This window comes from Eutrigla gurnardus (assembly GCF_963514095.1).
Source record: "Eutrigla gurnardus genome assembly, chromosome: 18".
Lineage (NCBI taxonomy): Eukaryota > Metazoa > Chordata > Actinopteri > Perciformes > Triglidae > Eutrigla > Eutrigla gurnardus.
The window spans coordinates 11,143,103-11,164,039 of NC_139929.1; the positions used below are offsets into that span (position 1 = coordinate 11,143,103).

General features: G+C 40.4%; 1 protein-coding gene across 2 annotated transcripts in view; it reads left to right on the forward strand.

The window, feature by feature from the left end:
* Positions 1-515: 515 nt before the first annotated feature.
* The window catches only part of tpk1 (thiamin pyrophosphokinase 1), a 51,263-nt gene continuing 30,841 nt past the window's right edge, over positions 516-20,937 (forward strand). Inside the window, exons 1-4 of one of the 2 annotated variants that reach the window (XM_084033257.1) lie at positions 516-581; positions 1,360-1,444; positions 7,768-7,842; positions 15,926-15,995. In XM_084033257.1, coding sequence (XP_083889383.1) covers positions 1,402-1,444; positions 7,768-7,842; positions 15,926-15,995 — 188 coding nt within the window. In that variant the 5' untranslated portion in view covers positions 516-581; positions 1,360-1,401. The remainder of the gene's footprint in view (positions 582-1,359; positions 1,445-7,767; positions 7,843-15,925; positions 15,996-20,937) is intronic. The other variant, XM_084033258.1, reaches the window with a different exon arrangement.

Here is a 20,937-nt window from a genome sequence, read left to right on the forward strand (position 1 = left end):
ACATTCGCACACAGCTGCGTTAACGCGGCGAAAGTGTTGTGAAGTGTCCGCTAATGCCTGACACACCGTCGTGGGCTGTTGCATTGAGCCGGCGTATGCGTTAATACAGCGCAAAATGTGGTCAACCCTGCAGGAAATCAGTCTAACTGGTTTCCATTTAATATTTTCAAATACTTTGCACATTACTGTGTGATACCCGTAGCAGCAGATGTTAATAACTGACCACTTTTAACCTAATAAAATGGGGAGAAACACAAAAACAATTAATGTTTACCCAATTCACATTCTTTTGAATTGCAGGACTGGGTTCATGATGTATGATTGTTGGCAGTTTTCGATTAAAATCAATTCTATTCAGAACCAGCTTTATAAAACCAGCTCATTGCACTTTATGATATATGATTGCTAATGATCAACTAATTTGCGCATTGAATATAGTCCAGTGTAGCAACAGATATACTTATGTTAATAATTGATAAAGTTTTGTTTGTTCACTTGGGGAAATAGTCTTGACTGGGTTAAGTGTGCGTGGTGTAGGAAGGAGGAAGGACTGTAATTACTGAAGGGAGGAACAAAAAGAGGTTATTATAAAGAAGTTATTATTGTGAATGTCTTTGCTGTCTGATTCTCTGTTCTCTGCTAGTTGGATGGTAAAGCTGTATTAGGCTCTACCTCATGTTGTTGTTTGTTCAACTATGTTTTAGAGTGGCAGAAGTAATACTTTCGAGTTAGATTAATATTATAAAACATGTTTTTAAATGTTTTTGTTCAGTGTAAAAAGGTTGTTTATCAGATAATTTCAGTCATTATTGTATCAATTTGGCATTAGAGGTTTACTGTTAGTCTGCAGAGAATGATAAACTACTCTGTTTATTCATTATATTGATTGTGATTTTCTCCATCCTGGCATTTAGCAAACAAAAATTGTTATTATGAATTATTGCTTCAAATTGCCTTTCGTGTCGAACAACAAATATTAAATTTACTTTCATATCTGACACATGAAACTTGAGTGATATGACACTATTAATCAATGATCAAAATAATTGCAGATTCATAATCTGTCAAATGACTAATCATTAAATGGGTTAAGAAAAATAATTGGCACATTATACGATAACAAAAAAAAACATTTAGTTGTCATCCTCCCGTCAGTATTGGTTAGAGACACACATGTTGTCATCGTGCTCATGTTTGCAGGTTAGCGTTGTTGGTGTTCAGTCTGCTTGTTTAAGAGGGAATAATTAGCCCACAGGAAGATAAACAGCTAGAGACAAGTTGGAAAATCATTACCTTTCATCGGTTTAAAGCAAAAGTACGAAAGCAAGAGGCATAACAACAGTGTCTGTCCTGGTTCAGGGGAGTCGACTCATTGATGACGGGCTCCTGTGAATCCTGGCCATGGATGAAGCGTTGACGCCTTTGGACTGCCTGCTGCCCTCAGGTACTGCCTTTCAAACACACTTTTCCTCGACACAAACCGCACATTTGCCTAATCAATCAAATACGCAGGTCTATGTGGTGTGTTTCCCTAAAAACCTGGACCCAAACCCAGATCTGTATCCGTCTCTCTCTCACACACACACACACACACACACACACACACACACACACACACACACACACACACACACACACACACACACAGTCTTGAGAGAATTAAAACTCAAAAATAAATCACTGACCCTTTCATGAAAACCGTGTGCATATGTATGAGAAGCACTTCCTTGTGTCTTTGCTGTTCGGCTGCGTAAATGATGAACGTTTATTGAAAGAGGGCCTGCTGTGTTTGCATGTAATGTTAGCTGTTTGAGAAAGTCAAACTGTGAGGAGGCATTTGGATTATTGATTTGTTTTTAGTTTTTATAAATTGTCTTGAAACCTGAGTAAAATCCCTGTCATCATACAAATTTTCTTTGTTCAAACACCACACTAGAAAACCAAATTGAATCTGACATTGGACTGAAATTGTTTTGGTAGTGTTAATCTCTCTTTTCCAAAGGCAGGCAGGCACATATTTGTAGCAATATTTCCCCGAAGATGTTCTGTATCTGTTGATGCTCTTAAAAAGAAACCCTCCGGATGGTCAGCATTGGTTGCCCTACAGACATGAGGAGGAAACTAGTTATAGATATATACGTTTTTGATCTGAAAAATATAGTAAAAGCGCGAAAGAATGTGGTGAGGTGACATAACCCAGGTGTCTGAAGAGCCGCTGTGAAGCTCAACACGTCTCTGGGGATTGACTCACTTTTAGAGCCAGCTTCAAGTGGCCATTTAAGGAACTGCAGGTTTTGGCACTTCTTCTTCGGCTTCATTTTTCATCACCAACGATTCCCGCTTTTCTTTTTTTTGTCATCCTATATTTGTATCTTATGTATTAGGAAAAGTCAACAATCAGAATTGGGCCTTAAGTTACAAAAGGTTGAGGACTCCTGGTGTAGGAGAGAGCAAGCACATGAAGTTCCCTCTGTCTCTAACGACATTGGTTATTTACATGTCATTTTTAAGACCTTAAAATGAGTTTACATGAAACATATTCCTGCTTTGCACCCCAAATGCTTGCTTAACCTTCATTTATAATTGCCAACGTAGCCTCAACAATTCACGAACAGGAGAAAACAAAAAACTTTGCAAAACAACAACAACCCCAAATCACAGAGATGCTGATTTGCACACATGGCCTCTGTGTTTGTTGAAATACTTTATGATAGGTCATATGTCCATATTATGGACATAGCAGATTCGGACAGGATTAAGCCCACAGACTCAGCAATTTATTTCAAATGACTATAGGCCCCAAGGTAATAATAGCCCCTTTCAAATAGGGATAAAGATGTTCCCGGAGTAATTTGGTGCAACCACTTTCCTTCAACATACCACTGACGGCTGAAGACTCTTATCGAGCCTTACTGTACTTAAACTTGACATATACTGTCTTGACCTCTTGTCGTCTGTGAGTGAAATCTTACAAAGAATACACCACCAACAAGAAAATAGGCCAAGGAATGCATGGTGCAATACCAAGGACTGCTTTTAGAGATGTATAGGTGATTTGTTACGAGCGTGGAGTTCTATAACTGAATCATTAATTGCAACACAACAGACCTATATTTTATATATATTTTCCATGCTCTGTTCACCATTTATAATCATTTGTTAGATCTGGTCTGAATCTTTATTGTGGCCAACACATAGAGATGACTGGAAGGCTAGGCTTCCAGTCATCTCTATGTGTGATTCACATCATGTGTGGTTCCCATATGACCACAATCCATTTATCGTATGGACAAACTTGAAATAATAGGGCTGATATGACAAATCAATGAGGAAATAATTGCAATGACTCTCTGAACTCTGACCAGTTTCAGGGCATCTTTCCTGCACCTCTATCAAACCAGCATATTTTGGGTAGAATAAGGGAGAACTGAAAAATATCACAATGAACGTGGACCTGAGTTCTGGGAATCTGCACGTGCATCTGTACTCGGTACACTGAAACTCTTTGAATTGTGAGAACGGAAAGCGCTTGTCTATAGAGTCAACGGTTCAGTGAGGATCAAATACAGTCTCAGAGCAACTGAATTCAATTCAATAATATGACATTCAGGTTCAAGTTTTTTAGAATTCACCTCCTTATTCATACATTACATTTGAAATTTTGTGATTCAAATTGAGTTTTTAAAATTCCATTATTCAAGCTGGGCTATGCAAATACAAATATAAATTATTCAAATTTAGTTTCTAAGGACACATATTTCTGCTATACAAATAGTCTGATTTGCATTTTTACAGCCTCTCTTTTCCTCTCGGTTCTTTAAACAGCCTGCAGTCCATTCGAAGTTTCATTGGATGTTTGTCACGTGACCGTTTGTCTCGGCCCAGTCACTCACAGAGGAGCGCCGCTTTCTTGTCCACCGATCTGGTTGGTTAAAAGGATTAATTTCTGGCAACATTTTTTAAATGAGGCACGAACTGGACACTTGCGACAATTACATGCACACGCCGTCTGGTCATGCCCCGTGGTTGTACAGTTTTTGGAAAGGGATCACAATTTAACTTTCAGAGCTTCTGGCATGTAACGTTCCAATAACTGCATCCATCTGCCTTCTCAGCGGCCCGTCCGTCTTAATAATAAAAAGCATTACATCTTTACTTGTGGCCAAACAGACATTTCTCCTCAATTGGAAGTCTAGACACCGATTTTCCATAACTGGCTGAACCGGCTCTCAGAGAAATACATAAGTAGAGCTAGTCTCTGCCAAACATAATAGTAAACTGTGGCTCAGTTGGTAGAGCGGGTTGGCCAATGTTCGCAGGGTCGGTATGTTTGAGGTGGTGGTCAGAGGGGCCGTAGGCGCAGAATAGAAGCCATGCTTCCGTCAGTCTGCCCCAGGGCAGCTGTGGCTACTATGGTAGTTTACCACCACCGGTAAAGCGCCATACAAATCCAATCCATTATTATTATAATAAAATCACAGGATTTATCACCATTTATCATACTAAATAAAACCGTTTTTTTCCTCTGTTGTCTTTCTGTTGGCTATTCTTTCTCTCTCTTGCCTTTTAGTTGTTGTTTGGTTGCTTACATACATTTGTACTTTGAGCGCTTTTGGTTGCTTGTTTATTTGATTGTATGTCATCAAGGTGGCTGAATTATTTGCCCCTTCTTTCTTCTTTTAAAACCCCCACATTATTTCGAGATAATTTTGTTATCCTTAGGACTATGATTACGATAATGATTATATGTATAATTATTGTTTCTAACATAACCAAATTTAGTCCGTCCACCTCTCCAATATTAGCACTGGTGTCAAGATAGACAAATTAAGCAATTAATTGTATAACTAATCCACAGATTAATCAGTGATTTGAATAATCCTGAGTTACAGCCCGAGAATATAATTTGTCCCATTGTGATTAAATGTCAAGTATAATAGGTTGTATTTCGGTGCATTTCTCTCCTGTTTCTTGCTTCCGTTTTGTCTCTCTGTCTCCATTGGTTGCCGTTTGAAGGTTACATCCTGCTGTTGGGCCACTAAGGGCCACTGTAATTGTGCTCCCGTATGTGTACATTTGTTTGTATATACTTGACATTCTCGCACATGTGTCTGATTTGCACGGAGCAGGAACACAGTAGTGTTGTTGATTTTCCATGCTTGTACGACTCGGGTAAAATCAATAGCACTCAAAGGCCAACATCAGTCAAGAGACACTCACTTCTGACAGGATGCCATCAGCCGTTTTCAAGCACCCATTGATGGAAATGTTTACTCAAACACGTTCACTAAGCATTTCAGGCTACGCACCTCAGCTTTGCGTTAAGATTTTTTCGACAGATGAACACAGGGTGTGCAAATACTGGTTGCAGATCCGAACAGCTTAGAACACACACACACACATCCTCTTGATGATGTGCTTTTTCTTGATAAATCTGTCACTTTGGAATCAAAGGTAAACTATGTTTGAGATTCACTGCATGATAGAATTGTAAAATCTTTCTCCTGAATGTATCGTGTGCTTTTAATACTTTTTCCTCCATTAGATAGGCTTAGAAAATGTCCTTTTCATTTCTTACAAGGAATGCTTATCACGACTCTCGGTGGAGAATATAAAAACAGCCCCTGGATGTCTGCATTTTAAAATCCTAGTGTGCAAAGTTAGCCTTTTTTCTTTTCTTTTACAGCTTTTTAAATGTAATCTTTATAATTATAAATGCCCGTTCCTGGAATATCTATGTGCAAAGATATGTGCTTGGACTTTCCTCTGAGTGTTTGTGGTATTTATGTTGCCTGGCACTTCCAAGGTGACATTTCTTTGAACGGAGTGCAGAAAAGGCTGCACACTTTCTTCTTCGTCCCTGTGTGTGAGTGTGAGTGTGAGTGTGTGTGTGTGTGTGTGTGTGTGTGTGTGTGTGTGTGTGTGTGTGTGTGTGTGTGTGTGTGTGTGTGTGTGTGTGTGTGTGTGTGTGCACGGAGGTTAGTGTTTGTGCGACGAGGGGTTATCTGAAAAGTCACGGCTGGTTGAGTTTGTCTTTTGTTCTCTGTACACCTCCAGCCAATTAAGAGACAAGACTGACAAACCTACTCCTCTTTTTCTCTTCCTCACCTACCCCTCCACGTTTCCTCCTTTCAATTCCTCCTCCTCCTCCTCCTCTTAATCCTCTCTTCCTTGACGCTTCCTTTTACCATACTCTGCTGGGGTTGACTTTCGTATTGCAAATGACCTTCCAGTGATGTGAACTTTTTACCAACATCAAGCCCACTGCTGCAACAAAGTCACAAACCCAAATATTTTTTTTTCCCCCTCACACCTTCTCAGCAAAGCCAAAATGCACTCTATACACTGGAGGTTTTACAAAACAAAAGGTGTTTTACAGGACACAAGGTGATGCCCATTTTGCAGTTAGAACTCCATGAAAGCTAAAGTATATTTTTCTGCTTCCTTCTTCACTGTTGCTGTCTGTGGCCTCCCACTGCATTTCTGATGTATTATGAAAGGTGTATTTGGGAAGAGATACACGTTTTATCATATGCCATGTCGTGTTGTTCGGATATTGGAATCCAGTTGTGTGGAATTTACATGAATATGGTTTAGGAGAGAAGGAAGAGGACCTCGTAAACACATTGCTTAAGCTTGCATGTGGCATTTTGTCTTTGCCACAAAAGGGCAACACTGTTAATAAAAGATGCGCAACCATTCATAAGGGCAGACATGAGAGTGAAAGAGAAATGAGTAATCAGTGAAATGGTGTTAAGGCGAGGGGAAGAGAGGTCGTACATTAGTCTTTTCTAGCAGCTGTGTTTTTACTGTCAGTGAATGCAGTTTCCCATTATTTATTTCATCTTCTGCAGACAGAAAAAAATGACAATTCTTAAGTATTGGGGGATCTGCATTAGAAGCAGAATAAAAGAAAAGATTGATGCAATTCTGAGTTGCAAGGCCACAGTGTGCAAACAAATTACATTTTGCAATAAAAACATTTTGCTTCGGGTGTGTGGAGTTTGCATGTTCTCCCTGTGTGAGTGTGTCTGTCCGGGGCTTCCTAGTCCAAAGACATGCAGTGAATGTGAGTGTAAATGGTTGTCTGTCTCTTGTCAGTGTTCAAGTTGTAAAAAAACAACAACCTAAGGTCAATCCATTTTGGGCAGAGAACCTCTCTCATTCTGGTACACAGAAGGACAACAGCTAAACAGTCCTGCCAGTTGTTCCTCAGAACTGTTGCTTCTGGCTGTGGTCATTCTGCCCTGCACGCTCCGCACAAATGAGTTGACCTAATTTGAAAATGCTGATTTTGCGACTGTGGTCCATGAGAGGAATGGTATTGTAGTTGAGGAAAAAAATGGTTAAAAATGGCATCATTCAGATGGATAGTGTCTGTACTCTGGTGATCTTTTGTTTGATGTTCTGATGTTGCGAAACAAACCTCATTTAATGCGTTTGAGAACATTTTGAACTTTCACAAAACCAGTGTTCAACACCCTGACTTGTTTGTAATACTTTTTGTTTTTAATCCCCTCTTTTGTTTCCCTGTCTCCATGATAATGAGCTCATTATCATAGCATTGTAGTTTTTTCTCCCTTAATTTAGCACTTTCAGTGCCATAAACAATAGCCTCCAAACTGTACTTAAAATATCTTGTTTAAACATGCAAATAGTATTATGTGTTTTTTTCTAGGTGGCCATTATAATCCATTGTCTGGAGTGTATCCGTCTGATTGTTCATGATTCATAACTTTCCCCCCCTCCTATCATTTCCTTGTACAGGCAAACAGAGGATCTGTCTGATTATTCTGAACCAGCCTTTGAATAAAGACTACCTGCACGTCCTCTGGAATAAAGGTATATCTCACACATCACACCAACACAGATCAAACAATCCTCCTCCCTAATATCACTTAGATCCATCTGCATAGGCTTACACAAGGCATGTATTCCCCCTGTTGGTTTGTTTTTTTGTCACAGTTTCGCTCCAGCCTGTGTCGTCTCCGCTCTGCAAAATCATAATTACTGCCATGTCATTGAAAATGCCCTCTCCCTTCCCCGTGCCCGCATTTCCTGTAAGATGTATTTTAATGAAGTCAAAGACGACATCATTCTTTTGCAGAAAATAATGCCCCTTCTTATTTTGTCCGTGACGCCCGTGGCGACGCGACCTGAACCATGGATATAATCAAAACAAAGATAATGCTGAACAGAATTTGCCAAAGTTCCATTGCATTCACAGCCTGAATATGCAGTGTGGTTTTGTTGCCCCTGGGACTTTTTAGTATCACGATTAAATAGCATAATGAGTTCTGAATGTGAATTTTCCAGTCGAAACAGGTTTCTTTTAATTCAACAGATAAAACTGAAATGAATGCAATCAGATGAGAGCTATATTCCTCCTTAAATGCCATTCATTCTGTAGGTCATCAGCGTTCACAGCACTGAACCATATACTTAACTTTATCCATTCAAACCTACTGAAATAATAGCACATGTAAGGTCACGAGATAACAAGAATGGTACATCCGCTCAGATTCATTCAAGTGTGTATACATCTATTAGAGCTAATTGGTTGGTAAATAATGTGAACACAGGCAGTGGCAGTAAGTGTCCACTCCACTCAGCGGGGGAGAGAAAAGGTCGATATAAACAAACCCACTGGAGCCATGACGGCGGGGCTCAGAACGTGGAAACAAATCCAGCGTCGGGACTAAATCTGAGCTGTTGCTTACCTCTGGGAGGTGTCTTTCAGCCTCGGGTCAGCAGGGAAACGGGTAGTGGTGTGAATGGGTTGGAAATCCTCTATTTTGCTCGAGCAAATAAATAAATAGTCCCTCATTGGTGCACAAGCTGTGCTTATACAGAAAGAAAATAGCTAAATCTGTGTGAAAAAGGGCAGGACAGGTGCTATCAACGTTACTATTCAAACATACAGCACCTGCAGTTTTGGAGTAACATTCAGACCCTGGGGTATTTTGGTGTTTATTGTTCAAGATGGAAAGAACTGTGTTCAGTCAAATGCTGGCAATTAATAATTCAAGGAAGTCCCTTAGATTCCACCCACTTTTTTGTAGTTGGTAACTAGATGTTTTTCTGCTTCATGAATACTCCAAGGCCTTTTATCAGAGAGAAAGACAAACAGAAACTCAGAAACCACGCTCAAAAGGCTCACTGTGAAAAGAAAGAGGGGGAAATAGTTAAGCGCCAGACTCCCCGAGGTGTCACTTACGAGATGTGCTGATGCTACTTGATGTATTAACTATGCAAAGTTGACTTCCAGCCTTTAAACCAGACATTGCAGTCTGAACCTGTATCCTGCAAGCTTGTTTTTTCTTTTAAATCTGGTGAACTGCTCAGAAACGGAGCCTAACTTAACAAGAATACTTGAAACAAACTGATTTCTTTGTCAAGGATGTCTGGATTACAAAAAAAAAAAAAAACTGTAGAGTCACTAATATATGAAAAATGTTTAGCTCAGAGTTATGCAATCAGGAAAGGTTAGTAAACAACGTACTTTTGAAAGAACCCTTGCCTTCAAAAGAACTTTGAAGGCAATAGTGTGACTAAAACCACATCAGATTGAATTCCAATGAACAGAGCTTTGCTATTCTTATCAACAAAAACCCAAGAGGCACCTGAGCTCTTTCAGTCACACGGCCGTGTTTTCGCTTTTATACTAGAGGACCCTTAGAAAAGACGTGTAATGGCATGAGATGAAGCAATTTCCTGATCTGATTTCACACCAAAAGTTGCCTGCTCCCCAAAGATAAAGATTCTTTTGATATTAAATGAAGTGAGAAGAATCAGAAATGTAGAATTTAAAGAAAGATATTCATATACACTGTTCATCAAAAGGATTGTGGTACATGTTAGATTAGAAGGGAACGGGTTAATTGATGAGACAGCTTATCAAAGTCAAAGACTGTGCATCCAGAGGAAGGAGAAGTTTTCTGTAGATGTCCACAGTATTATCAATTGTTTTTCAGAAAACTGGAGTTGTTTAATGATTTGATATGCATTCAAACACCAATTCTTTATGCAAACAAAATACTGAAGACCGTTTTTTCAATACTCATCTTAATTTATTTGTTTGCATGTGGCGATATCACACTGGTAATAGATTGAATGCGCCCTGTTGATGATAACTGACCCCAAACCCTGTTTGGAGATTCATATTTTTCATTTAATATCCTTATTTTCAAATCCAAACTGTGACCAGGCCAGCGGGGTTTAATTCATGTGGTTGATACACCAGTGATTACATTTCCTCAATATGCATTGTGGGGCTATTGCATTTCCTTTTGCTGATTGTGTTCATATTCTATTGGATATTCATCAGTAATACAGGGAAGCGCACCAAAATTGGGACCACTGTGAGACAGATGGACAATCAGTGTGATGCAGCTTGATGGTGTCCTGTGGTGTTTGCTTCCTCTTATATAAGGCTACTTTTAAAGTTTCAGAGATGTTGGGTGGTTTCTGAAGTGCCACAAGCGATGCTGTGCTGTGGATGTCAGAAATCAGGAAGCTTTCATGATCAGTTTTGCTCTTGGCGGCAGCGCTCATGGAAATTGAAGAAGTTTTGACAGGATGAAGATACTGATGATTATGATGATGATGATGCATGATGATGATGCATGAATGGCAGATCCCAGATCTCCTGCAGTGTGACGGTAAACACACTTGTAGCGAGTTTATCGCTCCTCACTTGATATGCCATGTATTTTTAATGTTGTTTACGGGATGAGCAGATGTCAGTGTGCGCATGAGCGTGTGTGAGTGTCTGTCACCCTCCAGATGGTTGTTCACCTGCAGGTATCATGGCTCCACCCTTATACACACACACACACACACACACACGCGTACATACAGCATTCTCAGGCTCTCTGATGTGCTGCCCTTGGGCCCGCTCATCACCTGTGGGAGAGTTAGAGCAGCAGGGCGCGAAGCAGCTATGGAGGATGGAGGGGTGCAACACTGATCAAAGGGAAGCTCATTTACACGTGCCGAGTGGGATGTTGCGAGGCGGGATCAATCTGCTTATCTCACAGATGCACCCTCTAACTCATTTAGTCCATAAGTCACCCCACTTGCTCATCTAGTCAGTCACCCACTCACTTGTTCATTCAGACGATCAGCCACTCATTTACTTACTTACAGATCCTTCACTTACTTCTGTGTAGCAACACAAGTGAGCGAATCAATAAAGCAATCAGTGAAGGCAACTCTGTCCACAAGAGGTGGGGGGGCAGGCCTGTGCCTGTGCCTGATTTCATCATTTGTTGATGTGCAGCAGCTTGCCGAAGTTGGAAGTTTGTGAACAACACCCATCAGACAGTCAAGTGCTGTATCAGCCTTGAAATCAAGACCAGTCGGGGATGTAGCTGTAGTGTGTTAATGTGCAGATACACATTATTAGTTGGACTTCTGGATTTAAGCACATGTGTCTGATGGAGTAAATAGGTATGTGGAGCATTCGAAGGGGGAAGCTGACGGCGAGGATCGATGGATAGAGGTTGTCAGAAAAACAAAATTCCTGTAAGATTGTTAATGGGAAGGAGAGAGAACGAGTGGAAGACATCCCGGAATACCAACAAAGAAGGATAGAGCAGAAGAATAAAGAGTAACAAAGTAGAGGAAAAGGAAATGAGATGTATGTGCAGGAAATCAATCACATTTGAGGCAAGGTGCAGAGAGCAGGGTGGATCTGGAGACAGGGTGACAGGTGGAAGGGGGGGAGGTGGACTGAAGGGAGGGGATCATAATAAGGATAATAATCTTTTCGACATTCTCCGCGACCGTTTGCCCTCTCCTGTACCGCGCTTAAGCCCCAACCTGACAGGTATTAATCCTCACCACTAACCTCATCAATACTGGCCTGCTAGAATATACCCAATGGCAGTGTGTGTGTGTGTGTGTGTGTGTGTTTCAGCTTCAACATGCATCTTTCATGCATCGAACTCAGGGAGCAAAAAAAACACTGAAATGACAGGCTTAGTACTGTGTGTGGAAGTGCATTATCTCCTGCCCACCATATGCATCTGACATCCAGCAGAGTGAGTGGCAGGACTTGGTTCTGAAGCCTGCAGGGAGGGATTATTAAGGCTAGTTAATTTACAAGGTCAGTTCACAATATCACCGTCAGAATTCAGAAGGCAGCGACTGTATGTCCCTGCACGGGATCTTCTGTTGAGCTTGTTTGTTTCAGTCATATGCTCCGAGGACAAGGGGAGGTATGGAGTTGTTTGCATTCACAATCGTGATGCTTTTCAAACATTTGGTAGTAAAAGTAAAAAAATTGGTACAAAAACTGCCTGAATCGAGTGCAGATATAATCTAAAGTCCAGTTTACGAACTTTTGAGATAATTCTGTTGAAGACAAATTCACTGTTGGGAGATCTGGAAACCACATCACTCCCACAGCCATTCCCATATCAATCAACACACAGGTTTGAAAATCATTCAAGCTAGTCATCCACTCAAGGACGTTAAGATTTCTTCAGTCGATTAGTCGTTCATCCAAATTATTTATTTCCTAGAAACTTCTAAACACGCTTTGGTTGCCTCACTCATTAACTACATGGCGTTTGCTGTGTGATGCTGAGCGACAGGGCAAATACTTCCTGAAGCTAAATAAAGTTAATATGATTTATCATGATATTCTTCTGACATTTGCAGAGGCACTTTTTACTTGTAAAATGCTGCGGGAAACGTAGACATGAAGACGTAGAACTTACGGTGTGAAATAATGTCGACAGAGGCTTTAGCATAAACAAAAAGATCACTCTTTGATATTCATGAGATCTGCTTTCGTACTGAAAGGGACCTGCTTATTAAAATTAGCAAGTAGAAGTCTCCCATGTCTCCCATGAGAAAATGCGGTTTGCGGATGTATGAAAGCCCCTTTATTACTTCAAAGTAGCCTCAGATTCCGATTGGATGTAAAATATGTAAAGGAAAATCCATATAATGTGAAATTCTAAAGATAGATAATAGACAGACAATAATTGACGGTATGTTTTGTTTTCTTATGGCTTTAAAGAGAGCTGCACTTTGTAGAATCTCACCAAAGCTCTCCAGTGTGTGTGTGTGTGTGTGTGTGTGTGTGTGTGTGTGTGTGTGTGTGTGTGTGTGTGTGTGTGTGTGTGTGTGTGTGTGTGTGTGTGTGTGTGTGTGTGTGTGTGTCGATGGCATGTTAATGGTATACCATGCAAACCGACAGAGCTGAGTAAATGACTGACAGACAGAAGCAACTCTTCTCGCTAGAACCTTTAGTGTGTGTGTGTGTGTGTGTCTGTGTGTGTGTGTGTGTGTGTGTGTGTGTGTGTGTGTGTGTGTGTGTGTGTGTGTGTGTGTGTGTGTGTGTGTGTGTGTGTGTGTGTGTGTGTGTGTGTGTCTATACACACATACACAGATAATGACTGATAGCTTTGCAGTCTGTCACCACCCGGAAAGAAGGAAGAGTTTCTCTGTTTTCTTCGAGTAATTGTTTGAAAAGTTTCTCATCCTTTGCACTCTGTGAGAGATAATGAGTCATTTACATTCCAACCATCTCTTGACGTGAAACGTCGACGGCAGGTGGTGAGGGTTATGAAGAAAAGCATTGTCTTTGGTGTCTTATTTACGCTGATGGAAATACGTCTGCGTTCTCTTTTTGTTTTTAAGCGTTCAAAGCTTGTTTAGTCTCATTTAACTCTGCTAATCGCGTCGGCTTCAATGTGTGTGTGAGTCTGTGTGCATGTGAGTTTGCATTTGTTTTTACATTATACACCCTGGAGAACCGGAGTGTAAACTTTAATATTTCATTCATGTGTGTGATGTGCAGGAAGTAGAAAGTCTTGATGATTAGTTTGTAAGTGCGAGGGCGGGAGTAGGTAGTCGTCTCATCATTAAACATCCCTTGAATACAAGATGATATCCTGGAAGTAAACAGCACTTTGGTGAAGCAATTTTTTTTTAAAGCTGTCACAGTTCATATTTTGTTGATTGTCTGTGACACGCAGTGAAAGTTCAGCCGCAATGCATGAAGAAACATACTAATGCGACAATAGAGGCAGGGAAGTTAGCTAGCATACATGGATGTTAATGATAAAGTCTACTTACTTTACTTACTCAGTGAGCCACATTTTAAAGTGCTATATTCATTTTTAACGTTTTGCATTGTACGTCTTTTATTTTATATTCTGTCTGAGTATAAATGAAGAAATGTGATGGGTAAAAAACGACTCCCATATTGTCCCTTTAATCACTGTATCCCTTGACGAACACTCACCAATTAAGGAATGAATTGAATGCTGTGAGACAGGATTTTACACGTGTAAGACAGTTGCCCATCTCTTTGTTGCAGGCTTTAGTTTGTTTTAAACTTGGTGCAAGTTTAAAACTACAGCTGATACTTTGAAGTGTTTCCCCCGTGTGCACCACAAGAGCCCCGCACTCTTCGAAAAGACGCTGCCTGTTCAATTTGAATAGAATAGAGGCCATGAAAGAGCATACATTTGCAAATAGTTTGCATCTAATTTAGCAAAACGTGAATAACATTTTAAGAATGGCACATAACCACCTCATTTGTCTGCTTTTAAAATCAGAAAAGATAAGTGCTCTTTCACTTACTTTGGCTTTTAAGGGTGAAATCCAATTTACTTCTGCGTAGTGTGCCATTTGTTATGTTTTCCAAGGCAGAAAGGTCGTTTTCTTTCAAAACTAATTTGGCCCTTATTGAAGCCGTTTACATTCCAAGTATTACCTTGGTTTTTGTTCAACAAAAGCACTGGAATTACTCAAGTTGGTGTCTAAACTTCAATTGGACATTGTTGTTCCCGGGAGTCTGTGTTTTCCTGTCCTGCCCGACTTCTGTTAATATTAATACCAACTCCAAATGCAGATGGAAAGACAGAGCTTGGTCCAGATTTCTGCCTAAAAGTCTGTTTTTCTCACTGCTGTCCCGCTGGCTCCTGGTGATGTTGGGACACTGAGTGTCCTGAGGTAACTTTTGTTGGGATAGAACACTAAAATTAAATGTAATTTTATTGTTATATTTCTTTTTCTATGAATTTGTTCTTGTGCATTTGGTCAAATTCAGATTCAAGTGTTTGCTATGAATGGCTTCACAGCACAGAATTATGACCAGTGGCGATAGACGTAGACTATAGAGACATTAAAGCCACACAAATTCCAATATGACTGTCCAGACAGAGGTCAGAAAGCAGACCTGTGTGCAATTAAGTACCATATATGAAAGTGGGCCAAATCAGAATTTAAAAGGTCATTCCATATGATTTGCATTGTTTACTGTTGTGAAAAAAACTGTGTCACATCAGATTTGGGCCACTTTTTCCTGCAAAGTGAACGTACCATTTGTACAACGGTGTATAATGTATTTTTTTATGGCACTTATTTAAACAACGGTCTTACAGCTGGTGCATTGCATTGTTTGACGTGTGTTGCCTTTTTAAGAATCAGGCCAACAGGCTAAAGAAGCCGTACGTGTCCTCACAAAAACCCCAGAGTCCTTTTCAAATGAAACCGCAGCAGAGAATAAATCCCTCGCTTTGCCATTATGTGCCATTCTTGTTTGTATCTCACTTCTGTGGGATTCAACATAAGTGGTGTTTTGTGCCTGCTGTGAGGCTGTCTGAATGAGATGAGTTTTTGATGTTGGAGAAATTATGTTAGTGACGTGTGGGTGGAGAAAATTACAAATTGACTCCACAATTGAAGCATGCTAGAGCAGAGTGGACACACACACCCCTGAGCTCACCTCTGCATGAGTGGAAGCTGGTTTATTGTGACACTAAACATGGTTTGAACTGGCTCATATGTAACAGTGACATTTATTTAGTTAGGTTTTTTATATTATGTAACTTTTTACAAGGCAGAAATGTGTCTCCGGTGAATTGCCTTCAGCTAAAATATCTCTCTGTCTTTCTTTCCGTAGCTCTCCTGAAGGCATGTGCTGATGGAGCTGCCAATCACCTTTATGACATCACTGCTGGAGTCGGAGACAAGTGAGTCTGCCTTGCGTTTTTACATTTGCATGAGTGACTTTGTGTTTTCTCTTATGTCTACCTCTGTGCATGCATCTGTTTGGTTACCCTTGGGAGAAAGACGAAAACATTGACAAACACTGTTATTTTATAGCATTGTGTCTGTTTTTAAGCAGTACTCTGTGCGTGAGTGTTTGAGGTGAGAAAATGCACCCTGTTTATGTATCTGTGTGTGTGTGTGTGTGTGTGTGTGTGTGTGTGTGTGTGTGTGTGTGCTGTATTCTGCAACCTCATTTGGTGTTTGTGTGTGGCTAATGGAGGTCTGCTGTCAGGACAACGATGGATCTGGGGTTCCCTGTCTCCCTGAAGTGTTGAGGCTTTCACGTTAATACCCTGAGTGCGAGCATGACTGTGTATTTTTTTTTCAGGGTGTGAATGTGATGTGTGTGTGTGTGTCCGTGTTTGTCTCTCTACATGCGTGATAACAGCCGTTTGGGGTTGTAGACATCTGAGGTGAGGACATATTTGCACAGGGACATGTCCATTCGCACCTTTTCACCAGGCCATCTTATTCTTGTCATTGAGGTTCGGACTCAAGGTTAAAGTTGAACGTACCTTTTTACAACTAATGTAAAAATATTAAGGATTTGCAGATAAACTAATATTTTAAACTACCAAGTTTTATTCACTGATTACCAATAACATTTTTGCAAAACAACTTCACGAAAACAGCAATGCTGTAATAATGTTTAAAGATATGAAAGTTAAGTCTGGAAAAGAAATGGAGAGTCAAGATTTGGGCTTTATTGTCCATTCCTAATAGCATGATGAATACATTAAAAAAGCAACATCATGACAACTTTAGTATGATAGTATTGCTTCGTGGATCGACAATCTCAGCCAATCAAGAGCATAAACGAGCCGCGGTAGATTAATTTAATTACAAAGTTCAGTGATGACTCAGATTACCACAATAAATGCTCAACCAACAGCAACTGTTTTATAATGTTGACGTGTGCTTCTAGATGGAAATGAGGCTGCATGGATTAAAATAGATTAAAGAGTATGTAAGTACTGACAGTTACAGTTTTATGAGGGATGAAAGAATAAATGCGGTCCTCGCTAGTGCAGTAGGACAAACATGTATGTGTTCGGTGTGGCTGCGAGCATGTACATGTGCTTTTATTCACAGAATTTTCCAAATAAAACTAGCCATGTATCTCTGTCACAGAGTGTGAGTTTGAGCTTGTTTGGCCTGCTGGCAGAGGCATCGCTCATACTTGTGTCTTTTTGTGCGACACAGCAGATTCATTTTCTGACCCTCCAGACCGAGCTCAGTCAGCAGCCTGTACAGTGGTGCTGACAGCCTGCAGGCCTCCCTTTTAGCCCGATCACTCCCAACCCAAACAGCAGCTATCCTGAAAAGTTAAACGTTCTACAGGAAGGGTGGAGAAGGAGGGTTGTCTACGGATGGGGATGTGTAAATCAATCACCAGCAAGTTAAGATGTATTTAACCTAACATTAACTTAAGTAATTGGCTACAGAGAGGGGGAGGAGGGGAGGGAAGGAGGTGGAGATGCAAGTAATCAATCAAAGCCAAACTTTATGAGTCAGAGAACAGCTGCACATAATCAAATAGAGGGAGATAGGAGAGACGCAGGGACAGAAAACTACCAAACAACTGATTGTTAGATAAATGCAATCTTCAGACCAAGATAAATATGTAATACATATGAGCCAGTGTGTGGGAGTGTTTGCGGACTTTCATTTTTCTTCCCCCAACATGTGGCACTGTTACCCCCCCCCCCCCCCCCCCCCCCCCTTTCATTTGCCTGTAGGAAAACTGTGCCTGAGGTGGTGTTTTGAGGACATACCGGAATTGAAATTTGTAGGGCTACAATTCGTTTTTTTAATATTTTCTTTGAAATGTAAATGATGGCACTCTGAAAAAGCAAAGGCCTTAATCAGTGAGGTGTGTGTGTGTGTGTGTGTGTGTGTGTGTGTGTGTGTGTGTGTGTGTGTGTGTGTGTGTGTGTGTGTGCAGCAATCATCATTAACATCCATGCATGTATACAGACGTACTGCACATTTAATTACCGACTTCTTTAGTTTACGGCTGGTAAACTGGCACAATCAGCCAGTAAATACTTAGAGCTTAAGAAAAATCCCCATCCAGTCGGTGCTGGGAGTCCTAGGTACTACTAAGAGTTGGAGCTCAGGTGGGTCTCAACAAGGCTGTGATGAGTTTGAAAACAGCATTGATTTAAAGTTGTGTTGAGCTGTTAAAGAATGTCTTTGTGTGTCCTTTGCTGTATTGAATCTGCTGCTGTCAAATGCATTACTCATTTTGTATTGTGTGTTTAGTTTGATACGACAACACAACATGGTTTTGCCCCTTTTTTCATCCGACACACACAAGGACACTGCCCTTCACACACTAGAATACAGCTGCTCTATAATAAAGGTTTTGCTCTTTGCATATTATCAGCAAGTGATTTAATTTTACAGAACTCGCATCATTCAAAGGAGTGCCCTAAAATGGCTTTTATGGGGGCTTCTTCGTCGGCGCTAAGATCACCTGGCTACCCTGTAAATGTCTAAATGAAATAGCATTTGCTTTAATTTGCAGATCTAATCAAATCAAATCCTCTTAGAGGGTAAGAAGTCGAGAGATGGATGAACAGGGAGGGGGAATATGGGAGGAGGTAATTGTAGGAAAGCTGTGTGATAGCTCAAGATTATTCCATAAGAAACATATTTCAGATAGTGGCACTTTCTATCTGCCTCTAATTCAATTTGTTATTTCTTTATGCTCACCAGACAGGCTAACGGCTATGTGTGATGATTATAGTACTTTAATTAGGTCAGTATCTCTCCGCAGCACCACATGTGAGTTGAATTAAATGCAGATGGGGTCAGCGAAGATTTCGAAGGCTGTTGATATTTGTGTACAATCTATTTAATAATGTGTCATATAATCCATTCAACGCTCCCTTCAACGATGCTGTATAGTTGACGAATGTATGACTGCTGTGGTATCAAGAATCTCATGACCTAAAAACAGGTCAATAATTAAGAGGACTTCATTGCTAATGAAACTGGGCGGCAGGGGGGTGAGAGCCTCATGGATCAGCCGATGACGACTCCTTCCTCTAATTGGTTTCGGCGCTCGTAAAAACGTGCTTTTTCCATTTTGCACTCAACATGAATCAAAGCAATACGCTGAGTCGTTTTGCAATAGTGTGGTACTTTGTTTAAATGATGGCTTCTTTGTTGCATCTTTGCTAGCTGGTTATAATGTGTCATGTGATGTCACAGCACGAGCTCTGTTCTGTTGGCAGTAACTTCAATGCTGAATGGGCAGTAATTAGCTAACTAATACTGATTTTATTTAGGTCTTTATTATCATATTTTTTGTTCAGAAGCTCATGGCCAAACTAGGTTTCTTCTGCTTTGTTTAGCCCAGCTATTCTCCCACTATATACTCCCTACGCTGCTACACTCCAAGTGGAGTTTGTCTTATGGACTGATGCAAAAAAAGACATGCTGAGTTGAGTTGACACACTGGACCTTACCTTTCAACACGAGGCTTTGCACTTTTGTTTTACATTGTTTTCTCATCAGTTGTTGTTAAATGTATTGTTATTATAATTGTAACAATAAAGGTTTATTAAAATGATGCATTCCCCATCTCCCTAGTATACTTATTAGCCCAAAGAATAATTCTGGAAGTTAATAGTGTGTGTGTGTGTGTGTGTGTGTGTGTGTGTGTGTGTGTGTGTGTGTGTGTGTGTGTGTGTGTGTGTGTGTGTGTGTGTGTGTGTGTGTGTGTGTGTGTGTGTGTGTGTGTGTGTGTGTGTGTGTGTGTGTACACCATCCTGCTGATTTCCTTTGGAATTAAACACTGCTGGGATCATAGGATCACCGTTGGATGATGAAATCCAGCTACATCCGTTGGTAGACAGGTGTTTCAATGCCGATTAACACAAGCATGTTAATGACACGTGTACATTAGCATGCAAGCAAGCTCACACTAATAAGCCTTGAGATCTTGCTAATTGGAATCTTTGTTGCAGTGAGATAATAAGATCTCTGTACTGCTTTATTATGAAACCAGACCCGACTCACATCTACAAACCAGCAAGTCCTCATATCTTAATATGACAAAAGGTAATGTGTTAGTGCCTTCCAAAAGAACTCTTATGAATATAAAAACAATAAATTAATCTGGTCATTGTCATGTAACTAAAACTACTATGTTGGTTTTTTTCCAATGTGACCACAATGGTTTCCGCTGGCTGTTGGGAAATCACAGGATGGTGCTTCCAGTGCAAAATCAGCCCAAACATCCCTGAGAGAAAACAGTCGATGCAAGAGGTTGCATTTGGACAAATGTCCAATTATGTGATTTTACTGATGAAGACAGTCTCCCAAAAACACATGCAATCAGCCAACTCTATTACACACACACACACGCAAAACTTGACAAGTTATTTATTGCCAAAAAATCACTTGTTGTTGATACGAGAATCTGTGAGTTTGTCTCTTCACCTTCATATCGGAATTCATACGTGCCAAAGTGCTTTGCTTTGGCTTGTTTATGTATTTAGGTCATTACTGATGTCATCCAAAATAATCCCTCCTCCTCTTCACTGGCTCTCCTCCTCTGATTGGGAGATGGGAGCGATGAGAGGACTAATCAGAGCGGCATCTCTTCAAGTGATGAAAAGAGGAGAAAAAGGGAGAAGAGTGTTCGCCATGCTGTGATTCAGGAGATGATGAAAGATATGAAGGAACAAGAGAATATAAACAATCTGGTGTAATTGAGTGGTCATATGGAAGTATGGTGTCAGGCTTTACTTGATTAAAACAAAGACGAGAAGTATAAGATAGAGGAAGAGAATGTTTTTTTTTATCTTAATGAAGTGGTTAGATTGGCGGAAATTGCCCCAGTTACATAGA